Here is a 23,493-nt window from a genome sequence, read left to right as displayed (position 1 = left end):
CTAACCAGGGTATGTAACCAGGGTATGTAACCTGGATCTAACCAGGGTATATAACCAGGGTATGTAACCTGGATCTAACCAGGGTATGTAACCTGGATCTAACCAGGGTATGTAACCAGGGTATGTATCCTGGATCTAACCAGGGTATGTAACCAGGGTATGTAACCAGGGTATGTAACCTGGATCTAACCAGGGTATGTTACCAGGGTATGTAACCTCGATCTAACCAGGCTATGTAACCAGGGTATGTAGCCTGGATCTCACCAGGGTATGTAACCAGGTATATAGCCTGGATCTAACCAGGGTATGTAACCTGGATCTAACCAGGGTATGTAACCTGGATCTCTGCATGAGAAATCGGGAATAATACCACCCAAAATGTAAAGTCTTCTTTTGCACTTTCTCTTTGCATCTGCTCTCCCATTTTCTCTCTCATTCTCCTAATTTTCCCTCTCTCCCTTGTTGGAATGGAGTTGTGTACAAGGATGGACATGGGGTCTTCGCCAAGGGAAGTTGTTGAAATAGGAGGGGACAACCCTCAAGTTTTGTGATGCCCGTTATTACATCAGCTCTGTAATTCCATCATGAACTCAGTTTAAATTCAATGCCATCTGTCAATCATGACTCCAGGCTTAGGCCTAAGTGGCAAAGGGACATCTCTAACTTCCTTGACACTTGACATAGAACGCTTATTTGTTTTCTTCAGTTCCATTCCGAAGCAAGGGTTTAGAGATTTGATATCTCAACCTTGAAGGTCACATCAGCTGAAGAGTTAAAAAAATATATCCTACCAACAAACCAGTCTTCAGCATAGGTCAGCATCGAGGAATGGGATAAGAACTTCAAATTCCTAGGTTTCAACAACTCTGAAGATCTATTCTGGGGCCTCTATGTTGATGCAATCACAAAGAAGGCTCACCAGCATCTGTACTTCATGAGGAGTTTGAGGAGATTTGGTTAGTCATCAAAGACGCTGGCAAATTTCTACAGGTGTACTGTGGAGAGTGCTCTGACTGGTTGCATCACTGTCTGGTATGGAGCTCCCAGTGCAAAGGAGAGAAATAGGCTACAGAGAGTTGTGAACTCATCCAGTGGCAACAAGGGCGTCAGTCTTCACTCCATTAAGGACATCTACAAGAGGCGGTGTTTCACTGAAGCAGTCTTTATCATCAAGGGTCTTCACCACCCAGGCCTTGCTTAGGAGTATGAAGTCAAACATCCAGTGGTACTAAAACAGCTTCTTCCCCTCTGCCATCAGATATACGAATGGACATTGAACCACAGACACGACCTCACTTTCTCTTCTTTTGCCCTAATTTATTTTTTTCATGTATTCTACAGCAACTTTGCACCTGCAATTCTCCTGCAAAACAATATATTTCATGACATGTGCATGACATTAGATTCTGATTCTGATTCTGAGGTGAATGTTTGAGTAGAAGGTCACTCAATGGAGCTAAATGTTTAAAGGGTTAACAATTCCTTTCATTTCTCCAACAGGATCATGAACATGCTACATTTGATGACATCTTAGGTGAGTCAATCATTTGGCTTCAGTGGTTATTGAGGACGGTGTTGCCCAGAGTGTTTGAAAGATTGCCTCAAGTTAGATCCTGAACTGATCTACAAAGGTCTGGTACACGACAGGGTGAAGTCATCAATCATTTATTAAATGAGGGTTCTAGAACTCCCCTCCCTTCTCCCGTCCCCCGACACCCCCTCCTCCTTTCATCCTGTCCACCTTTGACTTATTTTTCATCACTCTGTCTATCTTGAGGCCGATATCCTTTCCCTCCCATGGACTTTCACTCCTTTTCTTTTCTCCTGGTTGCCCTGGCAACAGCATTATGCTTATTCCAGATTCCAGGATGCTGGAATCTTGTCCAATAATACCTCCTTCCACCATCGAGCTTTAACCAGCCCCATACTGCCTGCTTCTACTCCTGTTCAACCTCCCCAGACAGACTGCACTCAGCTTAGGGCCTTGCCTGCAGTGCTGTTACAGAAATCTCATCCTTCCTCACAGAGGAGATTGAGAAAAAGCTGACCGCCTATCGGAGGGGCTGCAAGATCTGGAAGCTGCTGATCTTCTGTCAGGTGAGTCTGTTGGTGATGCTCTGTTCACCATGATTCAAGTCTCACAACAGTGACCTCGTTGCCCTTTCTCTGTACTTGTTGCTTTTTCTCGGTAATATTATTGTTGTATTGATGTTAGCATTGACTTGCTGAGCTACTCATGAAACAACCCCTTCTTAGTGTTCCAGGTATAACATAATAATAAGGTTGAGCTCTACATAATAGCTGAAGGTCTTGTGATTAAGAGTGTCAGCAGGCATGCCCTGTAATGAGGGAGTGTGAGCTCGGGATTCTTTGCCCTCTCAGTTCACACTGTGCCCCAGGGACTGATTGTACCCACCTTTTCCCTTACTTGAGTGGCATTGGGGTATTGCTGACTCCCCTCCCTTTGCAGCTGTTTGTTAAAGGACTGCAGGAAATGCCACAAACTGAAGTCCTCAGCCCTTTACTCCTGGTAGACCAGAGTAGATCTCCCTTTGCCTTGCCTCACCCACTGTCCCCATTGGTGGGCTGTTCAGTTGACCGTACTACCAGAAGATCCAAGTCTCAGTATTGGCTGCCTTATACTATTTGCCTTGCCTTCATTCACCTTCCCTTCCTCCCATCTCAAAATACTTAATGATCACATTCTTGCAGAAGCAACTAGAGATCAAATCTGACTAGATAATTATAATTTTTGAATACAAAACCTAGCCTAGTAATGGTAACCATGATGGTTGAATAAAACCATCTTGCTCCTCAAAGAAGGAAATGTGCCTCCCTATCTGGTTTGATTTCTGTGTGACTCCACACCCACCAGCATCTGAGGGCAGTGAGGTGTGGACCACAATTGCTGGTAAAGTTTGTACCCTGTGAAGGAGGATATCAAGAGAAGTTTCCAAAAATGGACACCACCGACTGTCTGGGCCAATGCAACTTGTGAAGCTGTCTTGACACAATCTGTCATTTCTGTTCAAAATGTTGTAGTAGAGTGGTGCAAACATGCTGTTGCCATGGCAACTGTCTGTAAGGTGATGAGCTCTCCATTTTTATTTTGTTAGGGGGGTCCCGGCCATTTGTACCTGCTGAAGAACAAAGTTGCCACCTTTGCAAAAGTGGAGAAGGAGGAGGATCTGATTCTGTAAGCCAATCACATTTCATATGTGAATGAATGTATTTAGCGTTCGGGCTTCCTGAGGAGTAAAAAGAAACTGCAGAGTTTGGAGATCTGAGATAAAAACAAGAAAAAGCAGGAAACGTGAAACTGATCGGTCAGCATCTGTGAGAGAGAAATAATTAAATTTTCGGGTCGAAGACCCTTCATGAGAATACAAGTTTGTTTTAAATTGCAGTGAGAATGGCCTTGTCCTATGTGAGATATTCCTTTGTCCTATTCATCGCTCAGTGAGGATATATTGGAGGGACTGTTGCAGAGATTTACTGTCATGTGATGTGGACTTTTGTGGTTGGTTATTGGGAGACTGTGCAAGCGCTCCCTTGGGTTTGGAAATCTAATATGTGATTAGGTTGAAGTTGTAAGGTGTTTCAGGGAGCTGGTAGGTCAGAGAGAGAGAGAGAGAGAGAGAGAGAGAGAGAGATGGTTTCTGTTAGCTTTTCTACCAAGGATTTACAGCAGCATCTTTAAATTAAAGCAAGACTTTTTACGAGCTGAGTTTTAAAAAAATGGGTGCTGGTGGTCATATGAGTTAAATATCATTTTAGTTCTATGACTGATGTGTTGGTAACTAAATGTATTCAGGGAAAAGTTTGATTTGTGGAGTTAGAGATCACTTTCGTGATCGAATCTAATGATAGGACAGTCTTGGCGACTGTTTCCTGTTCCTCCGTTCTTTCCTTTTATTTTAATCTGAACACAGCAAGCTCTCACAAATGGCCACGTGATTAAAAGCCGTGTGTTAAGTGAAGTAATATATTGGTCAGGATGTTGAGGATCCAAATAATGCCCTTGAAACCTTTATGCCCATCTGAAATAAGAGGTGAGCTTCTCATTTAAAGACACCTGTCAGAGGAGCACCTCTTCTGTCATGCTTACAGTCTCAGCTGAACATCTTGTGCTGAAACCTCTGGCAATGGACCTTAAATCTTCAGAGGATAGAACTGCTAATGCCTGGAAGGATTTTGCCCCTGTGCTGTCTATTTTTGGCCCATTTTTCTCCTCGTTACCTGCCCAATTTGCTTTTGAAAGTCCTGATAGACACTTATAAATTAAATATTCATCAATGTCTTGCAGAAAAAGAAGGGAAATGCAAAAATTAAGGATGCTGGAATCTTGAGCAAACAAGACCCCAAGTTAATCATGTATCTTGGTGACCCTGGCAACTGTGGGCACCAATACCCAGTAATATGGCACATCCAACCTCTTACCCTTTCTAAAGGATGTGCAGCATGTGTCTAACCCCTTGTTCTGCCACAGTTCGACTTTCCTATATTTCCAAGAATTCTTGAAAGTTTGTGGTGTATGGACATCAGGCAAGGACATGGTGTTGTCCCCGTGTTCTCTGGATAGGTGTGTGATGTATGTACATTGGACAAAGATGGAGTGTTGTCCCAGTGCTCTCTGGATAGCTGTGTGTGGCGTATAACCTCAGGCAAAGACAGGGTATGTCCTAGTGTTCTCCAGATTAGAGTGTGGTGTATGGACATCAGGAAAGATAGGGCATTCTGTCAGTGTTTTACATATAGGTGTGTGGAATATGGACATCAGCCAATGGCAGGGTATTGTCCCAATGTTCTTCATATTAGCTTGCCATCCACATCTTTACAGGCAAAGTACATAGATCCTCAACTTTATAGGTGATTGTAGATCATTTCATGTCAAGCTTCTGCATAGAGGCCGGCTACAGGAGCAGATCGAAAACTAAAAACTTACCTTTCAGTTGGCAGCCTTAAAAGGCTGTTCCAGTGTCCCATTCATATCGAGAGGTGCCTCATAGCACCCTCCAGAGCTGATGGAGGTGGGACAACTGTTGCCATAGTGCCACCCATCATAAATATGTGGCAGAACAGTTCCAGCTGCATAGAGGATTATGGGTAGGAAAGACGACTATTGCTCTGCCGTGTTTTGAGTAGTAGAGTGCGGCCCCGAAGGCTAAAGTTGCTGGTGTGGCTGACACAGCCTGCGCTGACTGCCGGCTGATGGCTCCCACTGTCCTGCCAGCTCTTACTGCCTCGATAGCCCCCACTGTTGGCTCCCGCTGCCCCAACAGCTCCCACCTGCTGCCCCTGGCTTGAGGGAATCATGAGGGAGGGGGGTGAGTGGAGTGATGGGTCACGGGCTGACAGCTTCATCAGCCCACCCCAGGTTAAGTGGCGGAGCACAGCACTCTGCTGATTATCCTTCCCCGAGAAGGGTTGGAATCAGCACCTCGGAACCGGCCACGGCGCATTCAGAGAGGTATGTCTTTAGTCGTAAGGGCGAGAACCACCACCTTTACATACGGGTGTTTTCCCTGCTTGAAAGTGCCTTGTGACTCACTAAAATAGTGGCTCACTAAAATGTCCATGTAATGTAATCTCACTGCCAACCACCACCCCCCACCCCCCCCGCCACATCCCCCCCGAACCATTAGGATTCACCTTTTCAAGAATACATCCAATTTCCCTTTTGAAAGTTACATTCAATCTGCTTCCACTTTTCAGTTACTGCATTTCCAACCACTGTGTTTAACAAATGCAAATTACCATCCACCTCTGATACTATAGGCAACATTAAACCCTGAGGGCATTTTATAGTCTTGTAGAGGCCATGGACAATAATGTATAACCCTAACCCTGTTCGTTCATCTCTAATGAGGTCAGGGTCCCACAGTAACAATCCTGTTACCAAGCACTCAATCAAAGACTTCTTTACCACATCTGCTTCCACAGAATGAATCCTTTCTCTCTGGAAGCATGCTCAATTAATTTGCAAAAATCCAGGCAAATTATCTGGCTGTGGATGGTACTTGTTGCCCCACACACTTTACATAATCTTTTATAATATGCTGCACCATAGCAGAATACATTTTCTACTGAACACAGTCAGCTTATAAGGATTGGGAAACTCAATCTCACTGAATGGAGAATTTTGAGAAGTAGAACCAGGAGACTTTTAACTTAAAAGTTTCAAACAAGCTTTGGCCGCACTCACAGACCCACACCCAGTCCAGATCCGGATGCAGGCCCTGGATGCCAATTCCAGGCCCACACACTGAATCCCAGCACTGGACAAACACTTTGGATACCAGTTCCAGCCCCATACAAGTCCATGCTCTAGATTCCAGCTCTGGACCCACACTACGGATCCCAGCTCCAGCCCCATACTGAATCCATACTCCAGATCCCACTCTGGACTCACACTCCAGATTCTAGCTTTATCCCCATATCAAGTACATACTCTGGATCCCAGCTCCAGCCCCCGCTCAGAATCTCAACTCTGGAGCCCCACTCAGGATCCCACCTCCGGACACCCACTCAGGATCCCACCTCTGAACCTCAACTCAGGATCCCAGCTCTGGACTCACTCCGGATCCCAGCTCCAGCCCCACTCTCTAGATCCCTGCTCCGGACCCACACTGCAGATCCCAACTCCAGCCCCACACCACTCCATACTCAGGATTTCATTTCCAGTCCCATGCCCTGGATCCCAGTTTCTTCCCCACAGACCAGATCCAAGTTCCATCCTCACAGCCCAGATCCCAGTTCCAGCCCCTCACCCCGGATCGCAGCTCTGGATGTGTACTCTGGATCCCAGCTGAGACATATGCTGAACTACTGGAATTTCTGAATAATCAGATGACAGAATATCCATTTTCATGCAGTTTCCCATTTAGTTTCCCTGACTTCTGGTGCATTGGCAGTTTGTGAAGACCTGGATTCAAGAGTGTATGGTGGGGTAGGATGGGGAGGGTCATATTGCAGTAATATCTCCTCCCTCGGGGCAAGCTGGTACTCTAACCCTGTGTGTTCCTGGGAGGACAGGATTGTGTTTCTTGTTCCTGTAGGGGAAGAACCTGATGAGTTTTATGTTGTCATCTTGCGCAGGTTTTGGAAGCGATTGAGTAAGATGATGAGCAAGATCAACCCCGAGCCAAATGTGATCCATATAATGGGCTGCTACATTCTGGGAAACCCAAATGGAGAAAAGGTAGACCTCATTTTGGGGGAGGCAACACCTGTAGCCTCATTGTAAAAATGCATGTGTATCACTACAACCCCAGTATCTCTGGGCAACAGTTCCTTGGAATAAGATGCATTAAACCACCAGCTCCTGTCTATAGAAGATCCTATGGAAGAAACCCATTTAGTAACAAATTAATCTAAGGTTATGCAGAGTACTGAAAATACAGAACCATTTGCATCTTGATAAATCCAATGCAGAAGACCACTGTAAGGTCAATGTGTGAATATTCCAGTGTAATTATTCCAAACCAGGTCTCATATTGGTTCACAATCCTGCATTAGACCCTACTAGATCAACTTCTTGGATTGTCCCTGGCAAGGAATTGCAGACACCACCATCTGGACAGATGTGGCTATTGGACGATTAGACCACTGGAAAGATGTGAAGAGGGGAGATGAGTAAAATATATACTATGAAATATTGGAAGCAAATGCATTGGCAACTTTTCAACTGGGGATTGGATATGTATTTGAAAAGGAAAACCATGGCAGGTTGATTGGATAGAGAAGGGGTGTGAGACTAACGAGAGCTCTTCACAGAACAGCCATGTCATTTGCATGCTCCAAATCCCACAAGTGTTACATTGGAGACTGTTGGCATTGGCAATGGCCACCAAGCAGTTATCTTACTCTACCAATCTCCCCCTTGGCACAGAACTTGGGTTATTATGTAAAGCATTATTCTGGACTGATCTGCAGCACTTGATAACATCACCTTGACAAGATCCAATGTGTGTTTACCAATATGGTTATAAAGAAATGTTAGATATTTGTCTTAAAACTCTGAGGGGAAGATGGTTACAAAAGCTCATTCAATTTTATTCAGATTGCATTAATGATAAAATGATGTAATTGTCACCAAGCACAAGATTATGCAGTTACAATTTTTATTTTTGAAATTGATATTTTATATTTTTAATCCCATTTAGCAACTGAGAGCAAACAAGATTCAAGATTCTTTTATTGTCAAGTAATGAAACAGAAAATGTAATATTACACAAAATTTCCTGTTGCCTACTGTAAGACAGGCAAAGATTCATCAACAGCAAAAATTGCACAGCGCCCCTTACACTCAGATAAAAAGAAGCAAAAGAGGATCCCCCAAGAAATCAGAGTCCGCACTGATTCACCTCCAGTGCTCCCACAGCCTCTGCAGCCAGACCATCAGCAACCCAAGCTCCATATCCAAATCTCTGACATGATCAGGAAGCCCTCAGAGCCCTCAGCACCCTCTCACATCTTAGTTCTGATCCCTGGTGCACCTTCAGCCAGTGTCGAGCCAGTCTCCAGCAGTCCTCAGCCTGGTGCGAGTCCCTCGACTACATTTGCCAGCAACCTGTAGCCTGAGTGGGTTCCTTGCCTTGAGTAACCAATAGCTCACTGCCTGTGTGTTCTTCAGCCTCAGAGTCCCTTCACTGGTTGTTTGTTGAGGGGAGGGAGAGAAGGAAGAGATTGGCTAATTTGTTTATTGTGAGGAGATGAAGTTTAGCCCAACAGATTGCTGGAGCATGAAGCCAGATAATTTGGTGAGTTTGGGCAGGTGTGGGCTAGAAGGGGAGAAGTAGAAGAGGTTTGGGAAGGTTTGGCAGGGTTGGACGAGCAGGGTTTGGGCTGGGTCAGGATTGGGGAAGTTTGGTGGGGGGGAATCTTGTTGCAATTCATTGAGGGCTTGTGGACATTAAAAGGCAGAGATGCAGTGCAGCATCACTTCTCCAGAATGCCCAAGGATGAGAACCACTATTGAAGACTCTCCTTCTCTGCCTGTCTTATTCTTTGTCAAACCTCACCACTTTCTCTCCAATGTTATCCTACAGGCACAATCACCATGTCTCCCTCTTCACCTCTCTCTAATTTAGCACCTCTTGCTGGCTTTTCCTCTATCTCATTCTATTACTCTTTTTCTCTTCCTGTATCCCTTAAGATGCATTTAGCTGTCTCTATCCTCGTATCTTCTTGTGTTTGCCTTTTTTTCCCACTGTTTCGTCTCCCTTAGCCAATTTCCACGTCTTCTTCTATCTCTCTCTGTCCCTATCTCAATGTATATCACTAACTCTGGAATACAAGAAAGAATCAGTTGTAGGCCATTTGGATCAACAAACCTGTGCTGCCTTTCAGTTGGTTCATGGTTGATTTAGATTTGATCTCTCTTTATCCACCTCTGTTCTCCAACCCTTCATATCCTTGGCTGTCAATGACCTATGCTCAGGATTGGGATTTTTTTTTAACTTCCCTTATGAATGAACTACCATCATTCCTACCATCTTATTTGCACAGAATATCTCCTGACATTACTCTGAACGTATAACTTTAATTTTAAGTTCAAGTTTAACTTTCTGACCGAACATGTACAACAGACAAAACAGCTTCTCTCCAGATCACAGAACACACAAAACACAGCACATGATCACAGGTACATTTTAAATAAATGTATATAAATATTTTGGAATTATATGCTTGGTTACTGAATACTGTTCATCAATCTCACAGCCTGCAGGAAAAAACTATTTTGCAGCCCAACAGTCCTGATTTTGAAGTTCTTGTGCCTCCTTCCTGATGGTAATGGGTCAAAGATATTGTGTGCTGGATGGAAAGGGTCCTCCGTAATTCTTTGGGCCCTATTTAGGCAACGCTCCCAGTAAATGTCATCAGTAGAGGAAAGGGAGACCCCAGTAATTTTCTCGGTTGTTTTGTTGATCATTTGTATTGACTTCCAAGCTGATACTTTGCAGCTACATAACACACAATGACCAGACAAGTTATTGCCCTGGTCCGGTTTCTTTCAGCAGATGTAATCATATCCATTTATTCATCCAAACCATTTGTTCCAACACCTCAGATACAACTCTGCACATTTGCTGTACTTGAGGGATGCAATGTTCTTACAGAACAAGGGTGAGACCAAATTCCTCTTCAGCTTTTCCACGCGCTCTTTGACCAAGGGAGTCCCTCACCAGCTGCAGTTGAGAGATTCACCATCGACGTAAAGACATCACTGGTGCCACTGATCAAACTCCCCATCCCAGGCAGTTCCTTGCGAGGTTTATCAAATCACTGTCTTAATTCAAATAAAGACAAAAATTCAAAGAAACAAACTCAGATGATGACAAAATCTTTTTCGAGAAATTTATTTGAGTCAGTATGAAACTCCTTTGTAACTTAGTGAACCATTAGGTGTTCTCCCATCAGTCTCCCTCTCTCTGAACATGCTAACATTAGACTGGGCAGCGTGCTGTTTACACAGGAATTCAAGTTCATTATTGTCTTTCTGTACATACACAACCAGACAAAACAGCATGAAAAGAAAAAAAAATCAGGTTCATGTGGAATCCAAGAATGGAATGAATGGATCCAAGAAGTCTTGATTTTAAGGCAGGCTGGAGGAACTGTGTGTACGATGGAGTGACTGGAACCATGGGGATAAAAAGAAAAAAAAATCAGGTTTATGCGGAATCTCTAGTCATAAAGCCAGATTCACCAGACCTTAGTGAGCAAAAAATGTACAGCACATAACAATCACACACATACATAGAAATATAACATATAATAAATATGTATAAATATTCCATAATAATTTCATCAATGTCATTAATAAGATAACCCAATTGGTTTTGCTTTCAGCTTTTTCAGAGCCTGAAGAATCTGATGAGACCTCACCAAATATCCTTTGAGTCTCCTTTGGAACTTTCCGCCCAAGGTAGGTCCAGATTTGAAAATCTGCAGACCTATACATGTTGAAAATGTGAAGCAAAAGACAAGAGATGCTGGAAACATTCAGCAGGTCAAACAACATGGAAAGAAATGTAAATGTTTCCAGTTGAAAACCCTTCTTGTCTGTACATCTTTTTCTGCTAATATTAGGCCAGGAGACAGAGTTTAACGTTCATTAGAGCAAATGTTACAAGACCTGGTACTTTTTGATGTGCCCACTGTGGAGATTGGCGGTGGCCTCATTCAAGGAATAATGACTTCATTTTTGAAGGTTATCGCCAGCTGCTTTATCCCAAGCTCCAAAGGAAGCACTGCTGGAAACTATTTAACATTAGTTTTATTAGCTGGAATTGGATCCAAGGATGGAATGAAAGGGTCCTTGATTTCAAGGCTTTTTTATGTGTAGGATGGAATGACTGGAATCATGAAAAGAAAAAATTTAAAAATCATGTTTATGCAGAATATCAAGTCATAGAGCACAGAACAGGCCTTTAAGTCCAGTTCATTGATGTTGACCGAGTTGATATACTGGACCAGCTTTTTGCCTATATCCTTCTCAGCCCTTATGTACACTAACGGAACAGGGGAAAACTTATTAACTCCTTATATATGAACTAATCTGATAATGAACTAAAGATAATAATGTCATCATCTCCCCACCTTTGCTCCATATTCAGTGACGCACTTGCTTTATTCTAGTATGCTGGTCCCTGAAAACCTCCAGTGACCAAAAGCTCAATAGCGTTCAGAAGATGGGTGTACCATGTTTCCACAGAACTCCAGTAGACAAATCCTTCCTGGTTTCCATCTTGGCTTTTTTGTACTTGCCAGTCACAAAGATGGCGTGGTAAAAGTTTTGGTGGATAAAAGGGTTTATTGCTGTTCTCTGTAGCTCAGGGAGTTAACCCATCTTTTGGGTCTTCTGCACCACACAGAAGACATATTTTGACTATAGACTCAACTAAAAATCTCTCAATGCCCCAAAAGTAAACAGAGAGTGAAGGTTGTCCAAGTTTCCTGGTGCTGAGCCCTGGTAGAGGTTTATATGGGATCTTCCTGTGAGGTCAGGATTGCAATTGCATGTGTCAGGCTGGTCATCCCATTATCCTGCCAGTATTGTTATCTGAAGCCAATGCATGAAGACCAGGCATGAGATATTGTAGTGGATCTATTTCACAACATGGTAATGTTAAACAAGCAAGGTGGGGTGGTGGGGTGGTGGGTGGGGGGAATAATTTGCAAGATATTTCTGCCACTTTGGAAACTTTGTTGTGAAATGAGCTGTTTTTTGGAGTTTCAGCTTTCCAACGTGGTTCTGCTCCTCTGATAGGATTTCTGCCTGTCACTTCTGCTTTGTCCATTCATAGTGATTTCAGTTTCTCTTTTTGTCTATGACAAGATACTGACCTAAACTCACTTCCATAGCATCTCCTATGAATGCCCAATGTTGTCTTTTCAAATTTGAAGCAATCTTTAGAGCACTTTGCAGTATGGTCATGCTTTGAGTGGAAAAGTCCTGAAGGGCAGCTCCTCACACAATCAGGAAATGTATTGATGAGGATAGCTCAGTGGTGGATCTCGTGTCTCATTGTTCCAGTGACCCAGGTTCAGTCCTAACCTCTGGTGCTATGCACATGCAGTTTGTGTCTTCTCGCAAAAGGGTTCTCCTGGGTGCTCCAGTTTCCTCACATGTCCCAAAGATGAGATAGCTAGTACATTAAATAACCCCTTGTGTTGGTAAATGATAGAATCAAGTTAATGGAAATCTAAAGTGAACAGGTTACAGGGAAGATTAGTCAGGAAAAATAAACATTGAGCTTGTGTAGATGGGCTGAATCACACCCTTCTATGTTTCAAGGAGAATGGCAATATGGAAAGACCTGTAACAATTTGGTTTTATTTTACATTTATGTCCATGATATTTGATGAATCCATAAACTGAATATTGTCGCATTTGAATTACAGGGAAACGGATGATAGAGACCTACTTTGATTTTCGTCTCTATAGACTCTGGAAATCCAGGCAACACTCAAAGCTGCTGGACTATGATGGCATCTTGTGAGGAAAAAGGAAGATGGAATTGGAATAATCAATTGTAACTGATCCTATTGAGAAAGACATCTCCTCAGTGCAGATGATGGAGTGTCAGTGAAGGGACAGAGAAGAATCCGAAGACATCTCTGCTGTATCTTATTCAGAGGAAGAAAGGTTGATGGTAGTCATGGTAAAGAATGGTTCAGAATGGTTGGGGGTCAGCAGATAAAGCAGGGGTTTGAATTTTACTTTCTGCAGAGTTTGGCTGTCCGAGGTTAGGACAGGAGAGATCGGGCTTCACGCTTTCATCCCACCATCCTCGTGTAAAGGATGGCTGAAGAGGTCCACTGTTGAAATCCTAGCGATACCAGAGGGTGCCAAGCGAGATTCTTTGGAGTTTCCATGGGCTTGACTTGAAACGTGCATGAGACTGGAGTGCCCACTTAATGTCCTGAGGAGCTTTATAGTGGAGGTCAAATTCATTGGGGGAAAAAAATAGCAGTTGAAGGCTTTATTATTGAACATAGGTACAATGGATTTTTAATTGAATTGTGTGAATTACACAAGTTAGTTAATAAGTTTCTCAGTAGTTAGGGGGATATTTTATCTATTTGAGAGTGTGCTGCAGTGAATTCCCATGAACATTTAGTTTACCACTCAAGTAATGGCAAGCAAGAGCCATTGTGTTTGTTGGATTACAGTCTTAATTTATTTGTGCCCAGCAGATGTGATAGAGTTGTAGAAAAAAAAGTCATGTGGGTTTTATTGTGCTTTAGACAAAAGGAGCTGAAAATGGAATGTTGAAATCGGGAAGAGTGAACAAAAACTTTGTTGGTAAAATGGCAACATGACAGGTAGGAGTATTAATAATGAGAGGAGTTTATTGTGACAGTTATCTTCATAGGGTAAGCTTCATCCATTCTGTTATGAACACCAACAGCATTGCCTTCACCTAGTTACAGACACTATGATTAGCTTTGTTGTCCAATTATGGATTCATCTCACTCCAAGATAGCTCCAAAGCACTAGATTGTGAACTCTTGACTTTTATTGATTTACATCATGATATTGATCAGATTTAAAGGTTATTTATCGTCATAGCAAATAATATTTTGAAATGATTGTATGACATAATCATGGAGGTCTTTTATTGTAGTGACTTAGACTAGGATTTCTCGATTAGGAACTGTCCTTTACTGAGGATGTTATTGTAGCCCAAGGATTTTGTAAAGCATATTTTAAAATGTATAGCAATTTAGTCCAGATGTATAGGGAGAAAACAATCTACTTTGATGTTCAGACAGCTACTTTTCAGGTAACTTCTGCTGGAGTAAGATTGTTTCAAGCAGTAAGATTGATTTTTTATTGATGTAAAATATACCAATAATGAGGGTCATCTCAATCGCCAAATTGTTACCCTTGTGTACAAAGTTGCAGTGGGGGGGGGAAACGGAGGGGGAGAGGAGGTAGTAATCATTTCAACCTTCCAAACACCCAAAGCGTTGCAGGATAACAAGCTCCAAGAAAGATTCTTCAGTCACAATTTCCTCAGTATAAATCATTAAATTACAAAATATAGTATTAATGTGGAAATATCATGTGATTATACCGAATGATTTATATTTCACCATTTAAAGCACCCAGATCTCCATTCATTTTATATATTTTACACTTGATACCCTTGTAAAATTTGGCATATTCTGTCACTGGTAGTCAGCGAATGTATCCTTCATACAGAGATTGCAAACAATTAACACAAGAATCACAGGTTACTTCAGATTTATTCTTAGAGTACATACATTATATACAACCCTGAAATGTGTTTTCCTGTGGGCAAGGCAGAATTACCACCAATTGGTAGTGAAAAGAAGAGGGATGAGAAAGGCCATTCAGTCTATTTTGTGATTCATCAAGAAATTTCCCACCCTGCTTTGGTGCTGCATTAGTCATTTGAAACAAATTCCCAGTTTTTTCTGTGAGAGATCCATTTCATATGTCAATGGTTCATGTCTGGGGGACTTCTTGATATGGCGTTGAATTTCCTCAGTGACACACCATTGAAATTTTGAGTAGGATCTGGAAACATCCTGGAGAAATGACATAAAGGAGGGGGGAGAGGACTGATGCAGATCCACCACAGGCATTGAGGGGCAACCCCAACTGTTGAGAGACAACCCTTTCAACTTCTGGATTTCTGAAATTTTCCTCATAATTTAATTTAAAGAAAAGACTAGAAATGCAGAGTGTTTGCTGTCCCTCTGTTACCCCCTATTCTGCTCTCCAATTTAGTAGCAGTTGAGCTATAGACTCCAGCTATTTTTGGGTCTGCCTTTCAAATAAGTTGTTTTCTTGCACCCATCGGCATGTTTCACCTCTTCTTGGTCATCACCATATCATTGTTGAGGTAGAACACAGAACTGGGGCCTTGCTTCAATGTCGACATGACTTCATTCCTGGCTATTTATCTTTCCCCCACACAATTTTCTGTTTAACGCTAGAATTTTAAGGCTGCTGAGGTTTCTCAGCCATGATTATGTTTAAACATTTAGTTGCACTGAACTCTTACATTGCTTTTTGCAACAAAAGCAGTGCCAACAGACCACCCATTATTGCACTGGCCAAGGCTGAATCAGTACCTGCCAGGGATTACTGACAGCTGTGATTGGATTTCCACACAAAACTCCATGCATGTGAAAACTAGAAACTGCAATCATTTTCAGAGTATGGACTGTGACCCTAGGTATCATTACCATTGCAAATTCCAGACAAAAGTCTGTTTGGATTGAGGTTGAAGAATTCTTTCTTTCTTGATTGAATTATTTTGGCTAAATCTGATTTCTCTTCATGCACAATTAGCGTAGCAGGCAGCACGGTTAGTGCAGCTCTATTACAGCGCCAGCAAACCGGGTTCAAATCCCGCACTGTCTGTAAGGAGCTTGTACGTTCTTCTTGTGTCTGTGTGGGTTTCCTCTGGGTGCTCCGGTTTCCCCCCACCTTTCAAAAACATATGGGGGGTTGTAGATTAATTGGGATATTTAGGCTGCACGGGCTTGTGGGCCAGAAGGGCCTGTTACGGTGCTGTATGACTAATCTTTTTGAATTAAAAATTTAGAATTTAAAATTTATAAAAGTACTGGCCTTCAATGAGTGATGAAGTGTTTTTTTAAAATGCACCCACAGTCTCTCAAGAGATACTTGTGTGGGGACAAGCTTTGGCAATATGGATTGCAATCTTTATGTGATTGTCAAATATGAGCACTTAAAAATTGATTGAAGGTTTATAGAAGTGAGGAACGGAATTAATTTGATAACCTAAGGTCAGGTGTCACTGCTGCTCTTGATACACCTATCACTCTCAAGTCATTGAGAGAAAAGTTTGGTCATGTATAAGCTTCAGCCGGTATGATTTGGGCCCTTGTTGACCTTATGGCCCACCAAAAATGTTGTATGGTCTTTTTCTCATCCCTGTGCATCGTTTAAGCATTGTGGTTCACTAGACTCAAATACCTCCCAAAATAACCAATATTTTCTGCAGGTAGCAGTGAAACTCCTATAATCTGGCTCTGTTGGGACTTCGGAGGTGGCAGACCAGTGGGTTTCTGGTCTGTTGGATTTTACACATTAATGCCCATACACGTTCACATTCCAGTCCAACGAATGAACCAAATGTTGGATTATGAAGATTTTTGGATGATTGGGAGTTGCCACAACTGTTCCACCACCCACTGATGCTGTTTGTTAAACACCCAGGTTCACTGTCATTAGTTAGTTGCGAGTGGATGGAACCAGCCTGCCCCTCACATGACAGCTCCTCAACTGATTTCTCAGGTAGCTACATCATATGATAGTTGATCTACACAGATATTGTCACAATGCATTAACTATCAGTTGAAGTACATCGGCATCAACACCACGATGTATCACATGCCTGCATTATATTTTTAATCGTCACCAACAAATTCAGGTGAAGGTGTCCCCCTCGAGATGCAACCCAGTTTTGCAAGAACAAATTCTATAATTGTACTGCTTGGAGCTTTTCACCAGAGATAATAGACTGAGCACCTCCCCTTCAATCTCCTCTCCCCCCACCCCCCACCTATATTATCCTTGTTGGTGCTTTCTTTGTACAAGATGCTGTGATATTCTTTCATGTAGCACCAGTGATGAGTCACACAGAGAATCAGTGATGTGTTTTACAAGGCTGCATTCCTAGTGTATCTATATAAATAATTTATCAATGTTTGATACAGCAATAATTAAGTTTAGAGTATTGATTAGAAGGTATTTAAGCTACAATACATAAAATATATTGTTTATGACTGTGTAATGTCATGCAAATTTTACTGGCTGCTTAAGATTAAAAAACCTGTGACTGAGCTGATATCCCGGTTTAACCAAGGTACCCCTTGTGCCAAAGGCATTATTAATGTTAACAGTTAACATTACTATTAGGAAGTTCAATGACTACTAAAATCATGCAGAATTTCCATTTTCTCCTTTCCTAATCCCTTTAACTCCTGCTCCCAATCCCAGAATCTTTTCACCCCATTCCCAGCTATTTTTGAGATTGATCCACAGGCACCACCGAGTGATCTCCTGTTGTATATCTCATGATTTTCTGTGATCATTCTCTCAAACGCTATGGATTAGTACAAAGAGTTTGCAGAATGAGAATACCAAGAATGAAGTAAATCAAATCTCAATCATATCGATAAAGTACCAATGAAGAGTGTTGTCATGATCAAAAGTCTAAATGGCAGAGCATGGTGGTGGGCAGGTGAGAGATAATGCTTAGACACTGTACAACCTTAAAAATAGAAACAAAGTAGGCCATTCAACCACCTGAGCCCACTCCACCATTCAATAAATTCCGGTTAATGTTTTGACCTCAGCGTCACTATCCTGTGCTAAGCCCATAACTTATTATTCCCTTGCTATCCAAAAACCTATCAATCTCTGCTATTCCCTGACAGAAAGTAAAGGATTCCAAAATAAATGACCCTGAAAGTACATGATATCCACAGTGAGAATAGCATCTTCAACCTACCTTGAATCTCTGTGCAAAAGGTCAAACTTCAAAGAACTGCCAGGGAAGAAGCATTTGGAAAGATCATCAACACTGAGCTACATTGAGGCAAGTGATGTTGAAGGCTTGAAGCTGAATATCAGGTAACTTGCACTTGACGTGGGCATTGCCCTACTCAGATCAGACTTCTTTCTTTCTCTGTGTGTAGGGATGGACCTTGTTGACTCTCAGAGGCACAAACCCAGTTCTAGGAACACAAACCCTGATTTTCCCTTAGATTACACTTTCACAAGCTGGTTTACTTCGGTCACAATATTTGGTATGGGAAAAGTTCTGAAATTATGATGTCGAGGCGAATTATCTATGCGATAGTGTTTGGAATCGTGTGTACTCTTGATTACTGTGTGCTTTTTTTGCTACAGGGAAGCTTTGGAAATCATGAAATGTGACACAGTGACATTCAGAAGAAAAAGTAATTTTTTCAAAGAGATCTTGGTTGATCATTTGGCATGAGGTTCGTTATATTGGTTTGATATTTGGTGTGGTGGCAGTTCAAAGCGTTTGATGTTTGGTGTGTCACTAGTTAAGATAGTTTGATTTGTGGAATTTGTGTTGGTTAGAGTTTATCAGACCTCACTTGTTTGCTCCTCTGTCACACATTGTGTCTGAACTTGTTTCGATTTGCCTTTATATAATCTGTGCTGTTTCATGAAAGCGCATATTTTCTATTTTTATCAAAGTGAAGTAACTGTTGAAAACTTGGAGCAATAAGTTACTGTGATGTGCAAGCATCTGGGGAGATGGCTCCCTTGCTCCCCCACAGTCTGCGCCCGCAACCAGCCCCATGTCATATCGTCTGTATTGCTTTGGAAATGGGACGGCAGGAAGGATTCCAATCCAGTCAACTAGCAGTGACCAGTATTAACCACGATATTAAAGGTCTTAGTGAGAAATCATTGGTTAGCTAAGCTTTCATTCAGAATTAGATCCTGGTCCCAGATGGTGCTGGGATTATAAACTCTCTGTGTAAAGTGAAGGGAGCCCTAGGGGTTGGGAAGGTGTGATAAACAATACTAACTCTAGCCAATCAACTGCCACTGAGCTGGCTGCAAGGTGCCAGCCATAGTCAAGCTGGATTCAATTTGTAATTATTGGTAAGTAGATGCTTCAGCACCTTGTTTATTGATGTTGATCATGTCATAATGCAGCTCAGAATAGCTGCACAGTTTTCCATCTTGTGCTGTTCCCCTCCTCCCTCCCTCCCTCTTCTGATCACCTGCCCCCTATCTCCAGTATCGGTAGCTTAGTTCCTCCTTTTCTCCTCCCACTTCCTTTGCATGGTTGCTCTTTTGCCTCCCCTGGACCTTTCCTCCATCTTCTCATCTTATGTTTAGACTGGATTCTGACTCGGAGGCATTCAGTGAGAATCCCATGAATGGGGATTTTGTACCATGGGTTCCTCAGCACGAAACAAGTGTCCTCACCTGCGGTTCCTCTCACATTGTGCAAGGATTACTGTTTCAACAACACATCATCAGTAGTGTAAAACTAACCTAATCACCCACAGTCTAAACCCAACTTGTGTTCCTCCCCACCTCCCCTTCCACAGCACTCATCACCTCATTCCCTACTGTCTCCCTCTCATCTTTCCTTCCCCATCCCTCTTCTTCCCCATGTTGCCTCATCTCCTGCGCTCTTCCCTTCCCTTGGCTTCTGCCACAACACTTTGGCCGCCTTATTTTTCTCCAGTCACTGGGTTGGGTTTGCAACACTGGATTTGTAATTAATGCCTTGCAATGGAATCGTCATCAATCTGTGAAGTAGCCATATAGAACCAACCAATGTGCCTCCCTGTTTGGGCATTTAATGCCAAGCAGGTCTTTATTATATGCAGCCCATTCTGTCATCACACTGAGGGCCAAGACCCCACCACCGCACTTGGCAAGGGTTGAGAGATTAGCCCCAGGCTGAATATAGCCAACTCTTCTAAAAGAATACAAATCATTGCACGTTTGGACTGGTCTTGAGGAATTAAATGCCTCAAAAATGGAACTAGGGCGCAGCCTGATCAGGATTCTGCCAAGCGATGCCATCTCCTCCAGGTCTGCCTGTTGTACCCACCACTCTCGGATTGATACATAAATGTACAGACTGCTGGTTCCTTCTTCAGCTCTAAAGCCAGATCTGCACTTTCTGTATTTAACATTCAGTACTGATTTGAATAATATTTAACATTTTACAGTTTCAAAATGTTATTTAATAAACTGTTTTGAGAGAAAAGAAAATGTTCCTGTTTCTTTATTGCTTATTAATGGTAATTTGAAAATATAAACCATTCAATGAGTCAGACACAAGTCTTCCTCCTCTTCTCCGTGTAACAACAGCTCTGCAGAATCATCCATTAGATATGAATTGTTTTGAAACATGCTGAAGGCATCCCTGTGTGAAAAGAAAAGGCCTTTGAATCCAATTATACTCATCGTTCTGGTTGCATTTACAGATGCATGAGCAAGAACAAAAATAAATTACTGATGCATCAGCAGTTTGACCTCATAACCTGTGAATGGTAAATTCATCTGTTTTGTTCAGGCAAAGATGCAGTGAAATCATTTGCTTTCACCAAATGAGTGGCTCTGTGGCACAGAAGTTAGTGCTGCTACCTCATGGCATTAATGTCCTGAGTTCGATCCTTACCTCAGGTGGTGTCCACGCAGAGTTTCCATGATTTCTCTATGGCAGGGTTTCCCCCAAGGAACTTCAATTTTCTCCCATGCCCCAAAGGCAACGTAAGTGGGTGATAGGGGAAATTATCGATTTCTGGACATCCCAAAATGGTTCACAACAAATAAATGTTCTCTTTACTCATGATTGCAATGAAGAAAACATGGTTAAAAAAATAAATTATGCTCCCACAAACAATAATCATGGCGATCTGATAGTCCATTTTAGTTACCTTTGTAAATATTGTAAGGAGACTAAGGTTAATTCCCATATTACACATTGAGATTGTGTCTTGGGCTTTTCTTAATATACACTTGTGCAAACCAAGGTAGTTTTAGGATGAGAGCCTAAATATTATTCTGCTTTGCTTTGGAAACATTAAAGCTACAGAAAATGATCCACTAATACTCTTTACCTATCCATTGATAGGGTCGCGATTTTGTAACACAACAGTAATAGAAAGCTGGTTGTTGATCAAGCAAAGACTGCTGAAGTCTTCAGTAGAAACATAATGCAGCTGCCAGCCCTTAGTCGCACAAGTGCAACACAATTGGCGACACACAAACACTGTCGTTGCAAATAACAAAGATCAGTGGTGTGTAGCAACTGGCTGCGAGAGAGGTTGGAGAGGACTGCAAAGGTTCATAAAAAAGGAGATCATCCACCAAGGAGAAGGCCTGGATGCAAGGAATAGATCATGGCAACAAATGGGTCTCTTGGCAGGAGTTGCTCTGCATTGTCCCTTGAGTACCTGTAGTGTAGAGAGGTGGCAACGTTAGGAGTGGTCATGTCTTAATGAAGGGGAGTGGAGGAAAATCAATGAAATCTCTCCAACAACTGGAGGATGTGGCATAGATTTGGGGCAGCAACCTGAGGTGAGACGTGAAATTCTGTAGATGCTGAGATTGTAGTAAAAACACAAAAATTCTGGAGAAACTCAGCAGGTCTTGCAGCATCCATAGGAGGTAAAGATTTATAACCAAGATTTAAGGAATCAAGCCCAAAGTTGTCTTTTCTGGCTATGGATGTTTAGACCTTCTGAGATCCTCCATCATTTCTGTATTTTTAATGACAACCTTAAGTTTGACTGTGAGGCTGCTATGGAAGTCATTGACCGTCATGAAGACTTCTCAGAGAAACATAGCAAAGAGCATGGGTCCACGTAAATGCTGGGTGACTAAGATCTTGGGGTTGAGTCCCCTTCCACGGCCTTCTGCCTGCTGTGACTCCAACCTGATGTTCTATCTGCAGGCTACCAAGATGGGCAAGATAAGTGGAAGTGAATGCTTGAAAGCAGAAAGACAGGGTGCAAAGAAAACTCAGTATGTAGAGAGAAGGAGACAGTGAAAGAGAGGGAGCAAGAGGGCAGGGCAACAAGGAAATAAAGGGAAGAGAAATGGGAAAATTGGGAGTGTTCTACAAAGAGCCATCTGATGGGCCAAAAGGTCTCTCTGTTCTGCAATGCTTCCCACCATTCACCATGTCAGTCTTCATACCTCAGGGCCATTCTGTTCTACAACACATTCCACCATTCACAGTGTCAGTCTTCATTCACCATGTCAGTTTCTGTATTCTCTTTGCAGTTTTCTTTCTGACTTCCTTTATTACTCATTTATGACTATTTATTTAGGAGGAAAAACTTAGCTGGAGAATGAATAAAAACAGAAAGTGCTGTAAAAACTCAGCAGGTCAGACAGCAATGGTAAAAAGCGACTGTCAATGCATGGTGTTTAATCCTTTGTCAAATGGAGGATGAATGTTTAATCTAACTTTATTTAAGTGGGCTGCAAGGATAAGCCAAGGAATGATAGGCCACTGAACCTAACGTCGGTGTTGGGAAAATCAGGGGTTTCTAAGAGTCAGGATCTGTCTGCATTTGGAAAGGCAAGGACAGATTAGGAAGAGTTGGCATGACTTTGTGCATTGGAAATTGATTCATGGTGGCATGGTGGGGAATGTTAGATTAAACATTCATCCTCCATTTGACAAAGGATTAAACACCATGCATTGACAGTCGCTTTTTACCATTGCTGTCTGACCTGCTGAGTTTTTACAGCACTTTCTGTTTTTATTCATTCTCCAGCTAAGTTTTTCCTCCTAAATAAATAAAGTCATAAATGAGTAATAAATGAAGTCAGAAAGAAAACTGCAAAGAGAATGCAGAGGTCAGGAAGACATTCAGAATGATTAGAATTATAATTCAGAATCACAAAGAGGAACATTTAGATGTATGTAAAGCAAGGTGCAGGTTTGGTCAATATGGAGGTAAGCCTCTTGGTCTGGATTGAGTGGTCAACACTCTATGATTGTGACCACCAGTTCCAAGCTCCTCAGCCTAGGGAAATCAACCCCCTACATCTATCTGCTCAAGTCCTCCTAGAATTTTGCATGTCTTAATGAGATCAACTCTCATTCTTCTCATGTCGAGGAAATAGATGCCAATGCATTCAATCTCTGCTCAAATTGCCCTGCCATGACCTCACATAACAATGTACAGCAAGTGCCTGAATGGCAAAACAAGGGTCTCTTTGTGGCAATACGAGGCTTGAATTTGGACTGAGGGCCTATCCTAGTAGTGTCTCATAATATGATCCTTGCATTTCATGATGCTGACCAAGAGATAATGAGAGAAAGAATCATCCTTTCCATCTGGATTTGGAAGTGGCAGAGCCTCCCATCTTGCAATTCCCTGTTCATCATGCAAGAAGATAAGAAATAGAAGTAGGAGTCATTATCATCATCATGGTTACCCATCAAGGTCGAGAAT

The 23,493-nt window shown here is 42.2% G+C and overlaps 1 protein-coding gene and 1 long non-coding RNA gene across 2 annotated transcripts in view; one reads left to right on the top strand and one right to left on the bottom strand.

The window, feature by feature from the left end:
- The window catches only part of LOC138761252 (NMDA receptor synaptonuclear signaling and neuronal migration factor-like), an 88,803-nt gene extending 68,513 nt beyond the window's left edge, over nucleotides 1-20,290 (top strand). Inside the window, exons 11-16 of the mRNA XM_069933088.1 lie at nucleotides 1,501-1,534; nucleotides 2,027-2,097; nucleotides 3,117-3,196; nucleotides 7,099-7,201; nucleotides 10,855-10,930; nucleotides 12,910-20,290. Coding sequence (XP_069789189.1) covers nucleotides 1,501-1,534; nucleotides 2,027-2,097; nucleotides 3,117-3,196; nucleotides 7,099-7,201; nucleotides 10,855-10,930; nucleotides 12,910-13,007 — 462 coding nt within the window. The 3' untranslated portion in view covers nucleotides 13,008-20,290. The remainder of the gene's footprint in view (nucleotides 1-1,500; nucleotides 1,535-2,026; nucleotides 2,098-3,116; nucleotides 3,197-7,098; nucleotides 7,202-10,854; nucleotides 10,931-12,909) is intronic.
- Nucleotides 20,291-20,349: 59 nt separating this feature from the next.
- The window catches only part of LOC138740691 (uncharacterized), a 101,008-nt gene continuing 97,864 nt past the window's right edge, over nucleotides 20,350-23,493 (bottom strand). Inside the window, exon 3 of the long non-coding RNA XR_011343123.1 lies at nucleotides 20,350-20,444. This is a non-coding gene — a long non-coding RNA (uncharacterized lncRNA). The remainder of the gene's footprint in view (nucleotides 20,445-23,493) is intronic.

This window comes from Narcine bancroftii, chromosome 1 (genome assembly GCF_036971445.1).
Source record: "Narcine bancroftii isolate sNarBan1 chromosome 1, sNarBan1.hap1, whole genome shotgun sequence".
In the NCBI taxonomy this organism is placed as follows: domain Eukaryota; kingdom Metazoa; phylum Chordata; class Chondrichthyes; order Torpediniformes; family Narcinidae; genus Narcine; species Narcine bancroftii.
This window is presented reverse-complemented; position numbering and strand designations above follow the sequence as displayed.